Source organism: Odocoileus virginianus, chromosome 2 (genome assembly GCF_023699985.2).
Source record: "Odocoileus virginianus isolate 20LAN1187 ecotype Illinois chromosome 2, Ovbor_1.2, whole genome shotgun sequence".
NCBI lineage: Eukaryota > Metazoa > Chordata > Mammalia > Artiodactyla > Cervidae > Odocoileus > Odocoileus virginianus.
The window spans coordinates 64,474,804-64,497,936 of record NC_069675.1 but is presented as its reverse complement, the minus strand read 5'-3'; the positions used below and the strand labels follow the sequence as shown (position 1 = coordinate 64,497,936).

Genomic DNA, 23,133 nt, shown 5'->3' with positions numbered 1-23,133 from the left:
CAGCTGTTCCCTATCTCTGTGCGTATCACTGCTCAGATCATCAGTTTGGCATTTTCCTTCTCTTCTCACTCACCTTCCCTCCCCATCCCTCACTCGTCCTTGCTAAGTGGAGGCACTGGTGTTTTGATTCATTCAGAACAGCCCCAGGGCCCGGTACCACCTAGAATGATTGCTTATTTGAGATAAAGCCAGGAGCAGTACTACAGTTACTTCAAAAGCCCTATTGCCAGCATTGAATAGCATGATCAGGCTCCTTGAGAACGTTCTGTTTCAGATAATGATATTGATGACCATGATCTCCTGTTGTTGTCAAAGTTGAACAAGATTTTAGAAATTATATAGTCCCCTCTCTTTGTATTACAAAGGGCTTCCCTGGTGGCTGAGATGATAAAGAATCTGCCTGCAGTGCTGAAGACCTGGGTTCAATCCCTGGATCGGAACGATCCCCTGAAGAAGGGAATGGCAACCCACTCCAGTATTCCTGCCTGAAGAATCCCATGGACAGAGGAGCTTGGCAGGCTAGAGTCCAGGGGGTCACAAATAGTTGGACACGACTGAACTACTACACTTTCACTTTTTCTTTCATGTATTACAGATTCTCACTTTCCTTTTTTCCCTCAGAGATAGATAGCCATTTCTGTCATCTTTGCTTGAGAGGTACAAGTCCAAGTTATCTCAGTAATTTCATTGGTGACTCGTTGATACTGTGCTCATTAAAGCCCAGGACAGTGGTCGGAAGCAGGTAATCCTGAATTTAAAAGATGATCAATCTATTGGGAAATGCAAATTCAAATCACAATTAAATATCACTACACACTCAATTGAACTGAACACACTCGATAGAATGGCTAAAATGGGAAGACCAATAAAACCAAGCGTTGGTATTAGAACAGGGTCCATATTTCTCCGTGTGTGTGTCAGTTGCTCAGTCCTGTCCAGCTGTTAGAGACCCCATGGACCGTAGCCCACAGGGCTCCTCTGTCCTTAAGATTCTTCAGGCAAGAATACTGGAATGGGTTGCCATTTTCTTCTCCAGGGGATATTCCCCACCCAGGGATCGAACCCAAGTCTCTCATCTCTTGCGTTGCGACAGGGCAATAATTAGCTTGACCATATACTTTGGTTTGCCACAGTCTCCACCACTCTCTGTAGTCTTTTCTAATCTCTCCTCCTTAAGAGGAAAGTTAATTCATTTTTGAGGACTCACTATGTATATCAGGCACTGCTGTAGGGCCTGAAGATACAGAGGGGAACCAAACACAAAACCTCTAATTCATATAGTGAGTGCAAAGTACCCATCTGCATCATCAGAAATTAGAGGGAGAAAGTGAGGCCAAGAGTACTGTGTATTTTAGGGAAAGTGGGAGAAAGCATGTTTCTTTGTGGAAATAAAAAAAAATATTTCTGCATTTAAAATGAATTGGTAAAAGTTAATCTGTCAAAGTTATCCTGTCCTGCCTCTTTCTCTTACCTCACGTAATGGGTCAGATCCTTTTTCCCGAGAAGTTTCCCAAGAAATGGATTTCAGCAAAATCCTGAAGATTATCTTAGTGTTTCAAAAAATGCCAGTAGGCAGAGCAATTGGCACAGGCTCCAGTGGGCAGACTGGCACGGGCTCTGCTGAATGTTAGCTTTTCTTCCCTCTGTGCAAACTCTCCCCAGCTCCCAGTCCAACTATTTAGATTTTTCCATTTAATCAAGATGTAGGGATGCAACTCAGTCTTAGGTAAGCACCTCTCTTGAAGCCTGATAGCTGCCTTCTGTAATCCCCATATCCTCTCCAGCTGTGGCCGAGCCTCTTCTCACCCGATACATGTGGCGGATGTGGGCCTGTGGTGAGAAAGAATCATGCTGTTTGCTCTCTACCTGAAATATACACTCCTCTTGGTCAGCCATGTGGTGAAAGTGACTAACATCTTTAAACTGACAAATCCTATCAGGCTTTGATTTTTTCTTTTTTAAGATTTTTTTTTATTGTCCTTGTTACAATATTATTTCTGTTTTGGTTTTTAAGCCCTGATTTAAATGCTTCTTACCTGCAAGTGCCCATGTGGTGCTAGTGGTAAAGAACCCACCTGCCAATGCAGGAGACATAAGAGATGCCGGTTTGATCCCTGGGTTGGGAAGAGTCCCTGGAGGAGGGCGTGGCAACCCACTCCAGTGTTCTTACCTGGGAAATCCCATGGACAGAGGAACCTGGCGGGCTATAGTTCTTAGGGTCTTCAAGGGTCAGGCACAACTGAAGCGACTTAGCATGCAGCACGCTCCTGCAAATAAGCCCCTTGATAGGCATAGTTGTCTAAAACGTAGTTCTGTTTGTGGGAAGCATAATGGCTCATTTCTTTGCCTGTAGATTAATGTTGGTCATAGACTTTAAGAGTCTGGGTTGGCATTTCTCAACCAGTTATGCTTGACTGGATCCTGCCGTAGGCCTCAGAACCGATTCTCCAGTTCTGTCTGGAAATGTCATCTTGCTACCTGGTGAAGAAAGCTGCACTGCTCCCACCTGGTGGCAGTTATCTCAAATTGCCACATCACCAACCTGCTCCTCCAGGCTCACCTTGTCCTTTAGTGGTGCCCCATGTCCCTGAACTGTAGGAACCAGTCATTCCCAACTTCTGTTCTGCAGCACTGTCAGATGTCTCCTTGTGACCTAAATGAGTATTGCACAATTTTCACTAAGTGGAAAGAACATGTTTTAGCTAATTAGGGCAATAACACCGGCCCAGGTTCTGCCCACAACTAGCCATTGGGTCCTAAAAATGTGGTTCCTCCTCCCATAAAGCTAAATGCTAGGACTTAACACTTCAAGTAGCAGCACTGCTTGAAGAAGGAAATGGAACCCACTCTGGTATTCTTGCTGGGAAAATCACATGGACAGAGAAGCCTGGCGGGCTGCAGTCCGAGGGGCTGCAGAGAGTCAGACGTGACTGAGCAGCTGAGCATAGCACAGAAGCCCGGCTGCTGCAAAGTCTCCAGTTCTGTGATTGAAAGAGAAGTTCAAACTCTGTAAAAGGAGTACCCACTTGTTCACAAAGCAATTATGATTATGCATAGAAATTTTATAGTTTATCATTTATATTAATACTATCATTTTATCCAAGTTTAATTGCTTATAAGACACATCATGAATTTAATGGCTTTTTTATTAAATGTATTAATATATTAATTAAATGTATTTATTACAAGAAAATTCTGATCCTAAAAATTATAATGTAAAAATATGTAATAATGTAAAATATAAATGTATAATGTAAAAATAATATTAGAAAATATGCACCTTAGAATCGCATTCTTTTGCATGTGTGTTAGACTTCTTTCAGTAGAAGTCGATGCATGGTAGAGTTTTAAAAATCTTTTATGGTAAGTACTCAAAATTGTAGAATTAAATCCGACAGTTGAGCAGTATGAGTGGACTTTATTATAAGAAAATGAAAAATGTTGAGGTACAAAGATTAGAGAGATGACAGCTGAAATGAAAGACTGGATGGTAAATTTTAGTGTTTATCTGAGTACTGAAGCACACAATGACAGGAAATACACAAACATGCAATCTCTGCTAAATCATTATCAAAATGCACATTTGGAACATTTGAGTCTGTTCAAAATTTTTTTTAACACAGAATTATGTGTGTGCTTTATGAAAAAACGCAACAGTGCTGTATGATTAAAGTTCTCTTTGGTTGCATGGAACAGAATCCTACTCAAGTTAATTTGAAAAAGAACAGTTATTATAAAGATACAACAGGAAATACTGAGAGCATCGACAGACAGCTGCTGGAGGGCTGCTGGGTCTTCGAGGATTTCGAGTGGAATGGTTGGGACCCAGGTCGTATCACAGGCCTGAGGTCTCTGTAATCACTCCTGATGGCCCTGTCTCACCGCGGGGCTATGCCATAGCCCCAGCTCAAGTTCCTGTGCTGCTGACTTCTCTGTGTTCAGCTCCATCCAGTTAGTCATCACCTCCATGCAAAGAGGGCTCCCCTAGTAGCTCAGCAAAGAACAGCCTAGCAGTTTTTTTCAGTACCCAGGGTCAGTGTGCAGGGTAGTACAAGCTAAATTAATGCAGGTATGTGAGCAGGCAGATAGACTAAGTGTCTGATACAACTGCTGCTTATCCCACAGCTTCACCTCTGATAGCTTTGCTGCACCTTATCTACCCAAACTCTTTTTAACAGTGGCCCTGAAGACCTCTGACAGTGTTTGAAGAGTGAGGTCAAGGTTAGGGGTTCTAAGAATTTGTGGAACACCAAAGTATAACCAGTTCAGAGCACTGAAGGATTTCTGTTTGAGTTATAGTACTCTGTTTTAATGAATTATGAACTCTGTTTTACAGAAGGGTTAGTGCAGACACTAAAAAAATCTGCCCAGTAATCCTCGTGCTCCCTAGCGGCTGCTGTGGAGAGTAGCTCTTTCCTAACTGTCCGTGTCTTCTCAGCAGCCCATGAGGTGGGGGGGCAGAAGTAATCCCCCGTGTGTGTTGTTGATTAGTCAGGGGATGAGGTGAGGAGGGATGAGAAGAAAGGAAGGGAAGGAGATTCTTGAAATTGATTGCCAATTATCTTAAAACAGTTTTTGAAATAATTTCCAGGCCTGTCTAAGTATTGGACTTAGGTGTGTTTTGTTTTTTTTTTCTTAGTCCTTGGTTGAATCTAATCTCTTTGAGCCTCTGTTTTCTTCAGTGAGTAATTGTTGTCTTACGGGGAAGAATATCACCTGGCTTCACAGGATTGTGGTATGAATTAGCAAGAGCCCAGAGTGCCCAGGAGAGCAGTTGGAATGTAGTTCATTCTTTTTTTTCATCTGTTCATTCATCTGTTTATCTATTATTGTTCTCCTGTTTTGTTTTGTTGTTTTTAGATAGGAGTTCAGGAACAGTTTTTCTGATTCTTGCTACCCTATCTCACAAATGATACCTCTGAGTCCCAGTCTTAAGAATGCATTTTGTGCCAGACCAGCCCTAGGCCTAGCTGACGATGGCATCAGAACCATCAGCAGTGACATCAGCAGTCTGCAGCCACACGGTTGTTCCACTGACGTCTACAGCGTGACTAACAGGAGCCTGTGTATGCTTCTCCCCCAGGTGGATTCGCCATCGTGTTTCTGGTGAGGACAAGCAATGGAATGAAATGTGCCTTGAAACGCATGTTTGTCAACAACGAGCATGACCTCCAGGTGTGCAAGAGAGAAATCCAGATAATGGTAAGGTTGCCCATCAGACTTGGGCTCACTTGTCCACATGTCAGGGAGGGACTATGCCCTCTCATAAGAAGGCCCCGGGGAGGGGGGGGGCGCGCGGGGTGGGGGACATTTCTTGCCTTCCCTGAGAGGACAATGAGGCCTCACCCAAGATGGGAGTGAACAGCTAAGGGGCATAGGGTGTTGCTCCTGCCTCAGTCATTCTCAGCTGGAGAGTTGAGGAGTAGAAGCATATTGAGAGAACTGACCAGTTTTCAGGTCAGAGAAATAGTTTGAGGCACTGGGAAAAATGCACTTAACAGCTTGGTTCCCAGAATTATTAATAGTTCCAGAGCTCTGAGGTTGCCGGCAAACCTCTTGTAGTCTTATTATCAGCCACCAGTCCTAGCTTTCAACCCTCTTAAATCCTTCATCGTTCTGTGAACAGAGGCTTCCACACCTTTGTGTTTTCTGCATGTTGTCCTTCCCCCCAGAATGCTTCTCCTTTTTTTTTTCTTGCCTAGAAATGCTTACTCATACATACTCTGATTCCATTTATAAAAGGTTAAGAATAAGCAAAAGTGATCCATGGTAATAGAGATCAGAAAGTGGCTATCTGGTTGTGAGAAATTCACTAGAAAGGGGTATATGGGAACTTTCTGGGCCACGGACGTTGTTCTGTATCTTGTTTTGGGTAGTGGTTATGGCTGTACAATTGTCAGAACTCAGTTGGGCACCTTAAAATCTGTGCCTTTTATATATTAATTATTTCTCACTTCTTAAATCCTCAGTTTTCAGGATTTAGGTTCCTCTTGTGTTTAAAGAAAGAGACCCCATCTGTTAGATATTTGATGAAATATTTGTGGATGAAATAATGTGATTTCTTGAAATTAAATGAGTGGGTTTAGGAGAGAAACAAGATTGGCAATGAATTGATTATTGCACCGACAGGGTGATGAATATATGGGAGTTTGTTGGAGTATTTGCTTTTTTTCACTTCTGTTTGACATTACACATTTAAGAAATTTGGGTAGTCCTTTATTATGCCTTTGTATTTCTTCAGTACTTTTGTTTGTGTCAGTTATGTTCCTTATCATGTTATTTTATAAGTAATTTAGAAAGTAATTTAAAACCAGAGACTTTGTATTCCAGTACATTGCCCAACATAAAGGAACTACTTAAACTTTGGATGAAATGAATATATGAATAATGATCGTAGCAGATGCACATGTCACCTAGGGGTGATGGCTCCTTTGTGCCCTGCATTTTAATGTTCTTGGTAAGAGCATTAAGAAAGAGGTCCAGAAAATGGGTGAGAGTGGCATCGTGGGGATTTCCCCAGGCTTTGCTTGCCCTTGTGCGATTGCCCTTTCAGTGGCTACTTGTAGAGTAACAAGTTGTACAGCCCAGGATTTTAGAGAGCCTGGTAATATGTAGATCCCAGAAAGCTGAAACTATTTGGGGAGAAGCTGTTGGCGGAAATAAATTTGCTGTCATCATTGCAAAGCAAGCAAAACCTCCTCCCCGCAAGGCTGATATACGTATAGTCAGGGCCATGTGGATCTGTCCTCCTGCCCCCCTGCCACTTGGCTCCCAACAGCCATGCTCACTGTCTCCCTTTGTCCACCCAGTGTTTTCTGGATGCTGTTCCTCCTCCCCCCCACCTCTCCTTTTCCTTGCTCAGCTCTCACACTTCACTTCCCCTCTTTGCTTCTGCTCTCTCCTCTGCCCAAAATGCCTTTCTCATTCATTTTCAGGTGTTAGAGTTAATCCCACTCTTTAACTTTCTCCCACTCATTCAGAAACAAGTTTGGAGGGCTTCTTTTGTGCTGGGCAGGTATTAGAATAAAGGAGCTGAGAAGTCGTGGGCCCCTTAGGAGCTCATAAATCAATGGACCTGATTTGGAATGATATGGTTCACATTCTGGTGCAGCCATGTATTAGCAATGAGAATTTTATTTTTTAGTTTATCTTTTTCTAAAACTTAAACACTCAAATAATTGGAGTAAGCTTATTGCAAAAAACATCAAGCAATTCCCTGAGGGGTCCTCCTATGCCATTGCAAGGTCCCAGAGGCCACCACTTTTAGTGGATTCATTTGATATATTTCTAAGTAACAAGCTGATATTGCTGATTGTTCTCCCCCTCCTCCATTTTAGGCAGTAGCTATGGAAAGTAAAAAGTTAGTTTTTTTCATTCCCTACATACCCTTCCCTCCAAATACTTTCATTATTCTCATTCCCATTCTTCCAAAATAGCCATAAGTTTGGAAATCTGTCAGTTATGTTAATATTAGTTTTTATATTATTATGTAAGAAAACATTATTTTTTTGCCGAATCTTCTAAGTGGACTATTATGACTATTCCTTTCTTTTTTTTCTCCCCACTGGAATTGATCGTTGTCTTTTTTGTTTGTTTTTTTAGGTTTTTTAAATCTCAGTTTTCTGTGTGCTTTTGCACGATTTCAAACTCTCCCCCAAGTTGTTTAAATCCTTTTTAAAATACTTTCGAACACATTCAGTGTTCTGTTTTATCTTCTTGAGGAAATCTCTGTCAGTCTTCAGACTTGATGAAATCTGAGTTGGTTGCTCTGTAGGACAGTTGACTGTCTTATCTTGGAATTTTCTCGCCATTCTTTTTGCTTCTCTCTCTTGTCAGATTTGTCGCCTCCTCTTTTCGCTGTGCTTTCTCCTTTTGGCGGAACTTGTTCTCCAGGAGCTTCCTGATGTGTTGTAGGTCAGTTTTTGATAACTTGCAGGTCTGGAAGTATCTTTGTTTTACACTCACACATGTGATAGTTTGCATGTAAAAGTCTGGATTGGAAATAGCATCATTGAGATACTGAAAGCATTGCTCTACTGTATTTTAGCTTCATTGTTGAGTTTGGGAAGTCCAAAGTCATTCTAATACCTTGTCCTTTGGCTGTGACTCATTTTCTCTCCCTAGAAATTTGTAAATTCTTCTTTGCTTACAATGTTACAAAATTAATTGATGATAGATCTTGGTGGGTGCAGTTTTTAATTTATTATGTCTGTTGTCTGGTGGTCTCATTTAATCTACAAACTCATATCCTTGTGCGGGGAGAATTTCAGTTCGTCTCATTAGATGGTTTCCTTTTCTGTCTTCCTTTACTACCAGTATTTGGATGTTAGTTCTCCTGAACTGATTTTCTGACTTTCTGTTTTCTTTCTTCTATTTTTCATTTCTTTATTTTATCCTTCTACTTTCCGGCAAATTTTCTCAACTTTATATTCAACTATCCTGTTGCATTTTTTATATATCAGGCTTTTTAATTTCTAAGCCCTGCTTTTTGGTTTTGTTTTGGATTTTGAAGAAGTCCAGTTTATTAGTTTTTCCTTTGGGGGATTGTGTTTTTGATGTAACTTCCAAGAACTCCGCCTGCCTCTCAGCCCTGAAGATTTTATTTATTTACTCTTTTCTGTAAGTGTTTATATTTTGCATTTAAGTCTGTGAGCCATTTTGAGTTAACTTTATGTAAGGCATGAGACTTAGGGTGAAGTTCATTTTATTGTTTGTGGGTGTTCATTTATTTAAAAGGTGATCTTTCCTTCGTTGAGTATTTTTTTAAAAAAAAATCAGTTGGACTTATTTTTGAGGGTTAATCTCCAGACATTTCTCTGTTTTCTGTTCTGTTGCATTAATCTATGTGTCTGTCCATCCACCAGCACCACGTAGCCTTGATTACTGTAGTTTTATAAGTCTTGAAATCAGACTGATTCCTCCTACTTCTTTTTTTCCTGAAAATTGTTCTTAATTATTCTCATTCTTTTGTCTTTTCACATAAATTTTAGAATAATCTTATCTATATCTACAGAATGTTCTGCTATAATTTTGGTAGGTATTTCATTAAACTGGTATATCAATTTGGGGAGAAATGACATCTTTTCTCTGTTTAGTCTTCCAGTAAATGAATATGGCACCTCTCTCCATTTATTTACATCTTTGATTTCTTTCAGCAACATTGTGTAGTTTTCAGCATACAGGCCTTGTATGTGTCCTGAGATTTATACCTCGGTTTTCAGTTTTGTTTTGAATGAGTATAAATGGTATTGGATAATTAATTCCAGTGCCCATGTTTTTACTGCTAGGATGTAGAAAATCAGTTGATTTTTCTGTGTTATTTTGTATCTTGTAACCTTGCTGACCTTGTTTACTGGTTCTATGAATTTCTTCTCCTTTCTTTAGGATTTTCTGTGTAGGCCACCATGTCATTGAATAATGGAGGCAGTTTTAGTTTTTCCTTTCTGATATGTTTCTCTTTAACTTCCTTTTCTAACCTTACTGCGCATCTCCCTCATTTAATTATTTATTCAATCATTTATATCAGTTTGTTCTTAGGCATATTAATTTTGTCCTTTTTTTCCCCCTTCAATCTATTTGCTATCTTTGGTTCATACTGGGTAATTCCTGTTGTTTCATCTTTCAGTTCACTGATTCTTTGCTCTTTCCCTTCCATTCTGCTGATGAGCCCATCCATTGTGCTTTTTGCTTTGGTTATCGCATTTTTCAGTTCTAAAATTTCCATTTGGTGGTTCTTTAGGTTTTCCGGGTTTTTGATGACACTTCCTGTTTCTTTGCTGAGGCTTTCTGTTTGTTCATTTGTTTCAAGCATGTCCTTAATTGCTGGTTTAAGCATTTTTGTCATAACCGCTTAATCATAACTGGATGATTCTGTCTTTTTGAAGTGAAAGTCACTCAGTAGTGTCCGACTCTTTGTGACCCCATGGACTATACAGTTCATGGAATTCTCCAGGCCAGAATACTAGAGTGGGTAGCCTTTCCCTTCTCCAAGGGATCTTCCCAACCCAGGGATCAAACCCAGGTCTCCCACATTGCAGGTGGATTCTTTACCAGCTGAGCCACAAGGGAACCCAAGGATACTGGAGTGGGTAGCCTATCCCTTCTCCAGCAGATCTTTCTGACCCAGGAATTGAACTGGGGTCTCTTGCATTGCAGGTGGATTCTCTACCAACTGAGCTATCAGAGAAGCCCAAATCTGTCTTCTTGGTCACTTTCACTTTGGCATCTATTGACTGCTGTGTGTTTTCCATGTAGCTTGAGATCTTCCTAGTTCTTGGTATGACAGATAATGTCTACACTTTCATATTGTGCTATGAGCTTCTGCACCTTCTGTAAACCTCCTGTTCTAACTGGTTTCTGCTCTGGCAGAGGACTGATGGGACTTGGAAAGTGCCCTCTTGTGACTGCCAGGTGGAGGTAGAAGTTCAGGTTTCCTGTGGGGCCTCTGTTTTCACCCCAGAAAGTGCTTCTCATTCTTACTGGATTGGGGTAAAGTTCCAGTTTCCTGTTAGGCTTCCACCGATCCTTCCCTGGCTGGGAAGTGGGAGTGCCTTACTACTATCCCCTCTGTGGCTTCAGTTGATGCCATGGTGGTGGGAGTTGGCCTTGTTGCCACTTGGTGATTGTGGAAGTCTTGACTCTGCTTGGCCTCCTCTGCCAGCGCCTCAGAGCTGAAGGTCCTGACTCAGCCCTCTCTTGATACTGCCTATCGGAAGGGAAGGTTGGAGGGATTCGTTGCAGACTAGTGAGGTTGGAAGTCTAGGCTCTCCCTTTGGTCTTTACTGGCATGGCTGGGTCAGGGCTGCCGGTTTTTTCCATGGCTTTTGGCTGGCATAGAGCACTTAGTTTCTGTGAGTTCTGTCTTACTGGGTTGCCCCTTTTCTGGGTCTGTCTGGAGAGGGCAGACTTTTTTAGGTCTGCACCCATTGGTGTTTTCCGTTTGCTGGCTTCTTCAGTTTTCAGTCGGGGAAACATATGGCAAAAAGAAAACCCAGGCAGCCCACCACTGTGTTTTTCCTTGAGTCCCAAAGTTCCTATTCAGTCTGCCCTCTACTCAACATTTCAGACTTTTGTTATTAAGCCAGTTTTTAAAAATTCAGTTTTATGTACAAAATATTTAAGTGTACTTAGCAGGAGGAAAGGGAAAAGTACACCTACTTCACCTTCTCAGAAGCAGAAGTCTTCTTTTTATGCTTTTTTAAAAAGTAAATGGGGCGGGGGGACCGGGATGGGGAATACATGTAAATCCATGGCTAATTCATTTCAATGTATGACAAAAACCACTGCAATGTTGTAAAGTAATTAGCCTCCAACTAATAAAAATAAATGGAAAAAAAAAAATAAATAAAAAGTAAACGCTTGGACTTCCCTAGTGGTACAGTGGATAGGAATCCACTCACCAGTGCAGGGGACAGAGGTTCTGTCCCTGGTCTGGGAAGATTCCACATGCTGTGGAGCAGCTAAGCCTGCGAGCCACAACCACAGAAGCCCATGCTCTCTAGAGCCCGGAAGCCACAACCACAGAAGTCCATGCTCTCTGGAGCTCATGCTCCACATCTAGAGAAGCCACTGCAATGAGAAGCCCACGCAGCCCACGCACTGCAACTAGAGAAAGCTCACTCTCACTTGCAACAACTAAGACCCAGCATAGCCAAAAATAAATTACTTCATTCACTTCTAAAAATAAATACTTTACATCATTTAGTAAGGCTTTTGAAGGAAGCAGAGATAAATACATGTATTCAACTTTTGAAACAATTCGTTACTACTTTTAATTAAAAGTCCTGTGCAATATTTTTAACCCATACTAGACTCCAACTTCTGTCAAATAGAGGCTCAGCCCTACCTCTCTGAGTTATATGTGTATATAATACATATTGTTTGGATTTGCTTGAGAAAACACTGGAAGGATGGAAGAGAAAGAGGAATGGCAGAAGGGAAGAAGGGAGAGAAAGAGGAGGAGGGTTCCCTGAAGGAGATGGGGACTGGAGTTGAAAATGCTTGTCTGCTATATTTTGGTTTTTGAATGTTAATATGTTACTCATTTTTAAATTAAATTTTAAGTGGTTTTATAGTCACTTAGATGAGTAAACAAGGATCCAAAGAGCCTTCAGGTTGAGTAAGGACAAGCCATGTGCTATCACCATCATGTCCTCCTTTGGGAAGGTTTTTGGATAGGGAGCTCATGGGAGTGCCATAGATCCAGTGACAGTGGACTGTGTCATTTGAATAAAGGCATTCACCAGAGATCTGTGAACAAGATGGAGAGTCTAGGCTGGGTGCTGAATGTAATTACTACTGTTTGTAATGGTTTCTGATCAGTGATTTGCTATTAGTTCAGAGGGAACTTTCTAAGAAAATAGCACTGCAGCTTACCATTAACTTTGTTATTTTGCATTTAATAAATAACTTCTACTCTAAAGAAGTAGAAGACACACCTGTCAATTGTGTGCCTCGTATAAAGTTGGACAATATAATAACTGCATTGGATGATAGAACTAAGATCAAAATTATCCTTAAAACTGGCGCAATGGACTGATTATAATGAGTTGAAATAGCAAGGTAAGGTCATATACTTGGGTTTTTACTTTGCTCTAATCAACCTTACAAGCACAGTTCTGGGAACGTAGAGATTAAAGAGCACAAATAGTAAGAAACTTAAAAGTTTTAGTGGTCATTAACTTGATATGATTGTATAGCATGATGTGGATGCCCCCCAAAAAGAATATAATTTTTAGCTACATTAATAGAATTAATAGAGAATGACAGTGCTGGTCTGCTCTTCATGAATCAAACCAGGCCTGCATTATTTCATGCATTCCCTGGGGCCAGTCTTACAGAAAGGATATAGACAGAATGAAGTGTTTAAATGTGGGAGCAGCCAAAATGGTGGTGTGACTAAAAGCCATGTCAAAGAAAGTGGGTATTTTTAACCTAGAGAAGGAAAAAACTTCTAAGTTTTTTCTAAATAATAATATTTCAGTTGTTTGGAAAGTGAAAAAACAGACTCGACTTGTTCTTTTTGTTCTGAAGAAGACCATCTAGAGTCAGGAGGTGGAAGTTTTTAGCTGGATGTAAAGAAGATCAACAGCGACGGCTGTCTGCAGATGGGCTGAGGGCCTGTGGAAGTGACATTAATCTGGGAAAACTTCTGGTCAAAAGGCTATAGCAGGGATTCATGCATGACCTTCCTGATACTGCTTTAGATCAGTGCTATTCAAAAGATCTTATTTTCTTTTTCTTTACCCCCGTGTATATTTTATTTTTTCCCATCTTGTCATAACTACTTTTCTTTGTAAATTGAGATGATTCATCTTTTTAAATATAAATATAATTTAAGTATAACTCAGGGACTTTTTTTACTTACAATATCATTCACCCATCACCGTTTATCAAATTCCAGAATTTTTTTTCCCATCACCCTGAAAGGAAACCCCACACCTACTAGCAGTCACTCTCCATTCCCTCTACCTCCAGTCCTTGGCAACCATTAATCTGTTTTCTGTTACTTATTCTGCATATTTCTTATAAAAGGGCTCATACAATAAGATCTTATGTCTGACAACTCTCACTTAGCTTAATGTTTTCAAGGTTTATCCATGTTGTAGCGTTTAAGTACTTTATTCCTTCCTGTGTCTGTGTGATATTCCATTTTATGGGTATGCATGCATGCATGATCAGTCGCTCAGTTGTGTCCGACTCTTTGCAATCCCATGGGCTGTAACGCATCAGGCTCCTCTATCCATGGGATTTTTCAGGCAAGGATACTAGAGTGTGTTGCCATGTCCTCCTCCAGGGGATCTCCCCAGCTGAAGGGTCGAACCCATGTCTCCTGCATCTCCTGTATTGACAGGCGGGTTCTTACCACTGAGCCACCTTGGAATCCTTTGTATGGGTATACCACATTTTGTTTATTCTGATGGACAGTTGGGGTTTTTTTCACTCTTTGACTATTATGAATAATGCTATTACGGACATCTGTGTACAAGCTTTTGTGAACATAATGTTTCTTTTCTCTTGGATATATACTTAGAGGTAAAATTACAAAGCAAAATGGTAACTTTAGTTTTTGAGAAAATGCCAAACTATTTTCCATAGAAGCATCACTATTTATGTTCCTACTGGCAATATATGCAGGTTCTAACCTCCATATCCTTGCACACTTTTTATTGTTTCTGTTTTTTATTACAGTCATTCTAGTTGTTATGAAGTGATAATCTTATATTTTTGCTTTGCATTTTCCTAGTAATTAATGGTGTTTAGCATCTTTCCATGTTTTTATCATACGCTCTTTGGAGAAATATCTATTCTGATTCTTTGCCAATTTTAACATTAGGTTGTCTTTTTATTGTTGAGTTTTATAAGAGTCATCTGTATAAAATGGATACTAGACCCTTATCAGATGACCCTTATCAGATTTTCAAGTTTTTCTTCCATTCTTTGCACTGTCGTTTTACTTTCTTGATAGTATCCTTTGAAGCAAAAAAGTTTTTAATTTTGATGAAATGAAGTTTATCTGTTTTTTCTTTGATTGCTTATGGTTTAGGTATCAAATCTAAGAATCAGTGACTAAGCCAACATCATGAAGATTTGCACATGTATTTTCTTTGAGGAATTTTTTAGATTTGTGGTCCATTTTTGTTACTAAATTCAGGTTTGGCTGCTCACTGCTCAAAGGCAAATAATTAAGAAGCAAGTGTCAATAGAAAGGAACGGTGTTTTAAGGACTTCTCTGGTGGTTCAGTGGCTAAGACTCTGTACGCCCAATGCAAGGATCCCAGGTTTGATCCCTGGTCGGGGAACTAGATCCCACATGCCTCAACTAAAAGAGCCTGCATGCTGCAGCTAAGACCTGGCACAGCCAAATAAATATTTTCAAAAAAGAAAGAAAAGCAAGGTGCTTTAATCAGAAAAGCTGACAATCTGAGGAGAAGGTGGACAATCTGGGGAGAATATGTCCCGAGACCAACTCGGAAAGTTCTGGTCAACTTTGACAGTTCGTAAAGCTGGAGATGGAAGGTGGGGGAAGAAGGGAGAATCTCAGTGAATCATCATGGCAGGAGGTTGGGTTATGCATCTTTCTCCATTGTGTTCAGGCCGCTGACTCTTCAGATGTTATCTTGCCATGTGATCTGCCTGCAAGACTGCTAAGGGGACTGTTGGGGATAGAGCTAGTTATTCTTTAACTACTTAATTCTTTTTTTTAATCTGGGAAAAGAATCAACAGGTTAATTAGGTTCTTTCAAAGTTGGAGGGAAACAGAAATGGGCAAACAGGAAAGGAGCAAAACAGTTGCTTTCAGTTCCCTCTGGTCCAACATCATTCCATTTCTGTGGAATTAGGGGCAAAGGTCCATCTTCTATAACTTCTTCATTGAAGAAGTTGACATAGGGAACCATATTCTCAGAGTGGAAGATGTCAGCATTTCTTGGCTGACAGTTTTAGTTGCCTTCTTATATAGACAGGCAGAGCAAGCTACAATTACTTTAATGCCCAGAATGATTCAGATTGTTATGGGCAATAATGTTAATCCCATTCTCCTGAGGCCTGTTCTTGGAATTGTGCTAAACATAGATTCAGTACTGCTCGAGATGGAGTAGCTCATGTCATGGACACAGTCTGGTTCATCATGCAGTTAGTTTTTTTTTCCTCTGGTGGCAGTTATAGTATTTCTAAAACAACTCAGGAGTGTGCATCAGACACTGAGTCTGTGACTTTGTTGTCCTAATCATTAACTGCTTGGTTTTATATTTGTGGGGTGAGGATGCCCTGCAGGGTTCTCCTAGTTCCATTTTGAGGAGTTGTGAGGTTTATGGTGTGAGGTAGGTATCCAACTTCATTCTTTTGCATATAGATATTCAGTTGTCCCAGCACCAGTTTTTGAAAACACTGTTCTCTTCCTCACTGAATTGTCTTGGCACCATTGTCAAAAATCAGTTGGCGATCAATGTATGCTTCACTAGGATCTTGTGGCTAGAACATAAATCAGTAAACTGCTTCCCTCATGGGTGGAGTCTAACTAGGAAAAGAAAGTCATCTTAGCAGATTTATGTCCTGAAGCAAGCTTCTTATCTCCTTATGAACTTGTTTCTACTCAGAAAATGTTTTGGACCATATTTTGAGGAGTACTGCCCTAGATCTTTGGCACTTTAAGTGCCACTGACCAGGAACACCCTAGGCTCTCTCCCAAAGCTACCAGATTAGGATCTGTTTCCATAAGGAAACCTCTCCCCCCGCCCCCCCGGTAATTCACTTGCTCATTAAAGTCTGAGCAGCATGGCTCTAGAATCAGACTCTGAGTGACTTTTAAGATCTATTCTGTAAATACAGAATTAGTTAATGAGTAAGACTTGGAAAAGGGAGAGTAAATGTAAGTGTAGACAGGATTATAACTGGGACTCATGTGGTAGAAATCCACGAGGGCCTCAGATACGACAGCCTTCAGTAGAAATTCCAGTGCCATTCCAGATCTCAAAGCGTTTCTTTTCACTATTGCACTGGATTTGATAGTTTTTGTTTGCTTGTGAATTATAGTTATAAAGGAAATTTAGAGTTATAGAGAATAGGTACAGAGAAAATTTAGAGTTATAGAGAAAAGGAGTGGGAGAGGAATAGTAAGACAGAAGACTTTTACAAAGCAGCTTTGGGAAAGAAGCTTACTTTGGTTCAAACTGTTTGTGGAATCACAGTGCGATGCTAGAAGTTGGCAGCAATAGTGCTGTGTCATAAAATCAGAAATCATTGACTATTTGGGTAAATACACCTCTTTGGAAGCTTATTGTATGCAAATGCAAGCACTGTCAGCATCAGGAATTTGCAGGAATTTGTCATGCTGATGTTCCAAGGAAGAGTGGTCTGAGCAAAAGATACAAAAGGAAGTTAGTTACATACCATACTCACTTGACTATTTTGAGGTGAGTGACACTATTGATATGCTACTTAGAATGCTGTCCTCTTTGTTTTCTTGAACATAAACATGAAGGTTTTTATAGATGTACTTAGGAATTGAGGCCTCTGTTCTCTTATAAGGCTTTAAGATTCTTAGTAGAAATTTCGTACTGCAGAAAATTTGAAGCTTGGGATAGAATGCTGTTCTGTGCTACAAGCACCATTAATTCAGTTCAGTCACTCAGTTGTGTCCCACTCTTTGTGTCCTCATGGACTGCAGCACCTCAGGCTTCCCTGTCCATCACCAGCTCCCGCAGCTTGCTCAGACTCATGTCCACTGAGTCGGTGATGTCATCCAGCCATCTTTTCCTCTGTCGTCCCCTTCTCCTCCTGCCTTCAGTCTTTCCCAGCATTAGGGTCTTTTCAGATGAGTCAGTTCCTCGCATCAGGTGGAAGTATTGGAGTTTCAGCTTCATCATCAGACCTTCTAATGAAGGACCATTAATTAGGACTATAGATAAAGTTTCTGATCATCTGTAGGATCTGGGTAGAAGGCCTTATTTTCCAATGGTGGTTTCTGTGTGTGTTTATGAAAAAAGTTTTTCATCACTTCAAGCATTTAACTATGAAAGTTACTAAGTTAACTACAAACACTTTAAATATCTATTCAGTAAGGTAGGTCTTCTAATAATGTTTATCAGTGTGATTTAATGTTAATTTAAAAATAAAGTTTAGAGATTTCCCTGGTGGTCCGGTGGTTACGAATCTGCCTTCCAATGCAGGGGACACAGGTTTGATTGTTGGTTGGGGTACTGAGATCCCACATACCATGGAGCAACTGAGCCCATGCATTGCAACTGCTGAGCCTGCTTACCACAACTAGAGTGTCTTTGTGCGGCCGTGAAAGAAGGGACACACAGCACAACAAAGATCGGAGTGCAACAACTAAGACCCAATGCAGCCAAATAAATAAATAAAAAGAGTTTAGAATGACAGTACAGGGTCATTAGACTTATCACTGCTTCCATGATGTAATGTAATATATAAGCTGATCATATTTTAGCTGAACATTCACCACTCCTCTGAAATCAGATTTTGACTTAGCAAGTATACTTTTACCTCAATACTCCAAATAATAGTTGTAACCAAGGACATCAGAGCATCTTTCTATACCTTGCCTTTTCCTGAATAAACAGGTAGTAACTGAGGTGCCTCCCCTGTGGGTTCCAGCCCAGACCTCTCCTGTAAGTGTGGGGCTGGTCTTTTAACTCAAGCCAGGGAAAGCTTGATATCCTCTCACCTGTTGCTGTTGAGAAGTGCTGTCACTTTGACCCTGAATGTGAGCCTATCTCAACTTGTATTAAGATTTTCTCTTGACCGTTTTCTACATTTCCCAGCCATTCAAACAGATCTTCTCTATCACTTACAAACCAGTGACATTTTATTCTAAAATCTAAGATGTTTCTGGACTCCCAAGCCGTTAAAAGTAAAATGCCATTGTCTCCCTACAAAGAGATGGTCTTTTCTACTTGAACGTATATCTAGATCTTTGCAGAAGACATGGTGAATGGGAATTTGGCCTTGGACCAATCATCCAGTGTCGTGGCATACTGTTCTGAGATGCCATCTACAGACATTAATTATCCAGTGTGGGTCCTCTAATAGCTCTTGACCTCCTCTTGGCTCTTTCAGTTGCCTTTTATTTTCCTTCCAGATTCTTAATTATTCCTCTTGGGGTGAGAGAAACTCAGAGGCAACTTTTCTGATTTTTATTTTCCCAAACAGTTAAATACAGAAACATGAGTCTTTCTTTCCTTTCTGTGGACATTTGGAGGACATGATCTTCTGCTCCATTTTAGTTTCAAAGAAATCCTCTCTACATGTTCCTAATTCTAGCACTGTGTAAATGGAAACAAGTTCTAGAAGAGTTGATGAGGCTGAAAAGCAGCGAAAAGTACAGTCCTCTAAAACATGAGCCCTGAAATCACTTTCTGTTTAGAGAAACTTGAGTTCCAGCGGCTGCTTTTCTGTCTCATCATCTCCCTTGTCAATTATCCAGAGCAGTTGCTCAAAGCCTTTTATTTCTCTCATCAGTCTTCTTTCTCATTCCCTAATGCTTGGAAGATAATCTTGCATTCTACCCCAAAACAGAACAATGGATCTGAACGCCCTCAAATTCCCTTTTTCCCCCCAGCCTTAAACCAATATGCATATCCATCCTTATTTCCTTCCTGTTTGCCAGTAAAGAAATGTCTTTGAAAGACCAGTCCCTTTAACAGTATTCCTAATCCTGACCCTTTCTACTCAAAGGACCTTGTTCCATCAGTTATCCCCATCCTCTTCTGTGTCTTAAAGCTTGTCTCTCCTGGTTCCTTCCACTCTCCAGCGCCCAGTCCTCTCCCACCCTTTTCTTTCCCTCAGTGCTGCTCCTTTTCAGCTCAGAATGTTCGGAAAGAGTCATCGGTAGTCACTGGTTCTATGTATGCAACTCCCGTTCTTTGCAAGTCCAGTTCCATTGTTCCTTCATTTTATTCCTTCTCCGAAACTGTTCTTGTCTAGATCTCCAGTGATTGCCCCATTGCCAGTAGAAGCAGTCCCGTTTCTACCTTGGCTCTGCCTTTCAGAGACAGTAGTCATTCTTACTCCTTCACTCAGAGGAAAGTGCTAAGGAACTTTCATTTGTATGCTCAGAGTTCAGGTGTGTGAGTTTGACACTGTGAGGCCTCCTCTTGTTGTGGTATGTACTTTCCGATTAAAAGAGACTTTATCACTTGGAATAGCTGAGGTCTCCAGTCAGTATGGTGGTAGTTACTATTCTCATGGTTCTAATTGCCAAATTTGTGGTAACTCTTACAGAACCACATGTTTCTCGCTTCCTCCCTCCCGTTTATTGTTATTAAACAGAAGTAAAACAATTTATTAAAACTAGTTTAAAAATAGGGCCTTACTTTGTGCATAAATCCTATTACCCAGCTTGCTCAGTTTTCGCTCACTGACCTTGGACTTTGAACATCATTTTCAAAAAGGTTTGCCTCTATGGATGTTGAAGTAACCATACCAAGGGATGAGGCAACTTCCAGGGTCTGAATGGGTCCTGAAACATGAGAGGTGCTCAGTATGTACTCACTGAAACATTAATTCCATGAGCAGCCCTGAGATATGCTGTTCCAACCAGAGAGCTGGAAACATAACCCATCTTCTATCCCGGTTGGTTGGTTTGAAAGGCTTAATTGTGAGCAAAATGCTTGCCATTGTAGTCCCTCCAAAACTTTAAAAAGCAGTTATTCTTTTCATATATTTCCTGAAGAGAGAAAAACAGTATGAATAGTTTAAAAGTCAAGTTGAATTCACTTGTTGTTCTTACAACCAGGAAAAAAATGATCATTTTTCTGAATTAAAAACCCACATATTTAAATAGTTTGTACTGTGGCTGTCCTCTAAGCCCCTCTGCAGTGTTTCTAGAGATGAGAGTCTTCACTTCTGGCTTATAGGGAAGACTGATGCCCTGAGCAAGTAGTCAGCCTGTGACCATTTGGTTTTAGAATCTAGTTCAAGAGAGCGTTGAGCTCCAAAATCACTGCAGATGGTGACTGCAGCCATGAAATTTAAAGACTCTTACTCCTTGGAAGGAAAGTTATGACCAACCTAGACAGCATATTAAAGCAGAGGCATTACTTTGCCAACAAAGGTCCATCTAGTCAAGGCTATGGTTTTTCCATTAGTCATGTATGGATATGAAAGTTGGACCATTAAGAAACCTGAGCACTGAAGAATTGATGTTTTTGAATTGTGGTGTTGGAGAAGACTCTTGAGAGTCCCTTGGACTGCAAGGAGATCCAACCAGTCCATCCTAAAGGAGATCAGTCCTGGGTGTTCATTGGAAGGACTGATGTTGAAGCTGAAACTCCAATACTTTGGCCACGTGATGCAAAGAACTGACTCACTGGAAAAGACCTGGATACTGGGAAAGATTGAAGGCAGGAGAAGGGGACGACAGAGGATGAGACGGTTGGATGGCATCACCAACTCAATGGACATAAGTTTGAGTAAACTCTGGGAGTTGGTGATGGACAGGGAGGCCTGACATGCTGAGGTCCATGGGGTCCCAAAGAGTCAGACACGACTGAGCAACTGAACTGAACTCAGGAGAGCGTAATGGTTTAGTTGGGTTGTAGAGTTGCTACTGAAGATCTGGCCATGACTCTCAGAGGCCAGGGGAATTGTGCTCTTGACCCTGTTTCTTAGTCTGACCTCTGCTCACTGCCAGTGTTGGTCTGTGTATTTAAGTTGTCTGTGCTAATGGAAAAACCGGGCTCGCTCTGTCTCTATTGGTGTCTGTAACGAATCATTTATTTCTCAACTCTTTATAGAGGGACCTGTCGGGGCATAAGAACATCGTGGGTTACATTGACTCCAGTATCAACAGTGTGAGTAGCGGTGATGTGTGGGAAGTTCTCATTCTGATGGACTTCTGCAGGGGTAAGTACATGAGCCAGACCGTACGCTCTAATTTCTCTAGGACTTTGATTGTCAAGGGTGTGAGGTCATTGCAGTTAACGGGAACTGTACTCTAATGTATGTTGTTCTGGTTTTAAAGATTGGTAAACAAAGAGGCTGAGGAGGTAAACACAGGAGGCTCTGTGACTTCTTGGTTATTCTTACAATGGCAGAGATCAGTGGCACAAACACTGGTGGATAATACAGAACTCTAATTTTGTTAGGTTTTGGAAGGTTTGGTGCTTGTGTATGAATGTGGATGTATGAGGATGAGAATGAATGTGTTCTTTGTGATGCTTTAAAACAAATGATGAAGGCACATAATAAAGACCCGACTCCAGATGGACTAAAGAAACAATTCAGCTTCCCTCACTCGTGTGCTCTGTTCTCCACCCATACCACCATCCTTGCATTGGGAGGGAAAGAATCCTTTTTGTCTAATGGAAATGACTCTCCTCTTCTTGCTCCAGTTGTGATTGCCAATAAGGCTCCATTCAAATCATGCTGCTGTTAACAGTAGTTAAGTAGTTGAAAGCTTAGCATTTTGAGCAGTATTTATCTTGGGAAACCCAGGCTGGAGCATGAATGTATTCAGAGTTGACTGTATTTCTTACAGCTGTTGTTCAGAGGTTCAGCTTTTTGGGTCTCAGCAGCTGCCACTTATATTCTTGGGTCACTGTTTCACTGTTTGGTGCGCAGTTTTGTAATCACCCTTGGTTCCACTAACATTTTCCTTGCCTTTCAAGACACTGTCCATAAATTAAATATGTTGCTAATCCTAAAAACATGATGCTAACCAGTAATTTCAGCTTTTACTATAACAGCTGTTACCCTGACTTTATGAAATAGTACCACATTGTTTCCTCCTGCCCATTCCTTTTTGGACTGTTAAATGTTCACAGATGAGGCAGTAGGAGAATCCAGGGAGCTGGGTAATTTTCTAAGCGAGGTCATCAGTCTTTCAGCCCTAGGGATTAAGTGTTGATGTAGCATTTCTGCAGACCAGGCAGCAGGCAGTAAAGCCAGAGAGACCAAGCTGTTCCTAAAATACAGGCTATCAAACTGTCTTCTTCCTCCTCCTGGGGTCTATTGTGCAATCTGATTCTTACTAAAAGATACAGCAAGTTGAACCTGTGGCCCCATCTGATGCACAACAGGGACAGTATAACCAGGCAACCAGAGCCAGGACCATGTTGTCAGTTCTGCTGCTAATCTTGAAGACAGAATGAGGGCAACTCACATCTGAGCTGCTTTATAAAATGAAGAAACTGTTTTGAAGCAGTAGGAAACAGGTCACAGGCTGGGAATCAAGATACTGGGGTTTAATCCTGGTCAGCCAGTAATTAGCCGAATCCAGGTTGCTCCTCTGTGGACAGCCATTCATTCTCTTGAATAAGTGAAGGGGCTGAATGTTTATTACCTTTCCTCTGCTCTGCACCCCTTTCAGGAGGCCAAGTGGTCAACCTGATGAACCAGCGCCTGCAAACAGGTTTTACAGAAAATGAAGTACTCCAGATATTTTGTGACACCTGTGAAGCTGTCGCCCGCCTGCATCAGTGCAAAACTCCTATTATCCACCGTGACCTGAAGGTAACAGATCATCCTGAAGCTTTCTTACGGGGTATTTTCTACCTGCTCCAGGAGTGGGGTAAATGTTATGGGGGTATGGGAAAAGCATCAGGCTTGGTACCAAATTATGAGTTTACATTCTGCTTGGGGAGAGAAAGCACAGAGAAAAAAATAAATAGC

At 41.0% G+C, this 23,133-nt stretch overlaps 1 protein-coding gene across 11 annotated transcripts in view; it reads left to right on the top strand.

Moving 5' to 3' along the window:
• The window catches only part of AAK1 (AP2 associated kinase 1), a 173,285-nt gene that overhangs the window by 72,187 nt on the left and 77,965 nt on the right, over nt 1-23,133 (top strand). For all 11 annotated transcript variants that reach the window (XM_070480581.1, XM_070480568.1, XM_070480575.1 and 8 more), the window contains exons 3-5: nt 5,084-5,202; nt 21,258-21,366; nt 22,832-22,974. In XM_070480581.1, coding sequence (XP_070336682.1) covers nt 5,084-5,202; nt 21,258-21,366; nt 22,832-22,974 — 371 coding nt within the window. The remainder of the gene's footprint in view (nt 1-5,083; nt 5,203-21,257; nt 21,367-22,831; nt 22,975-23,133) is intronic.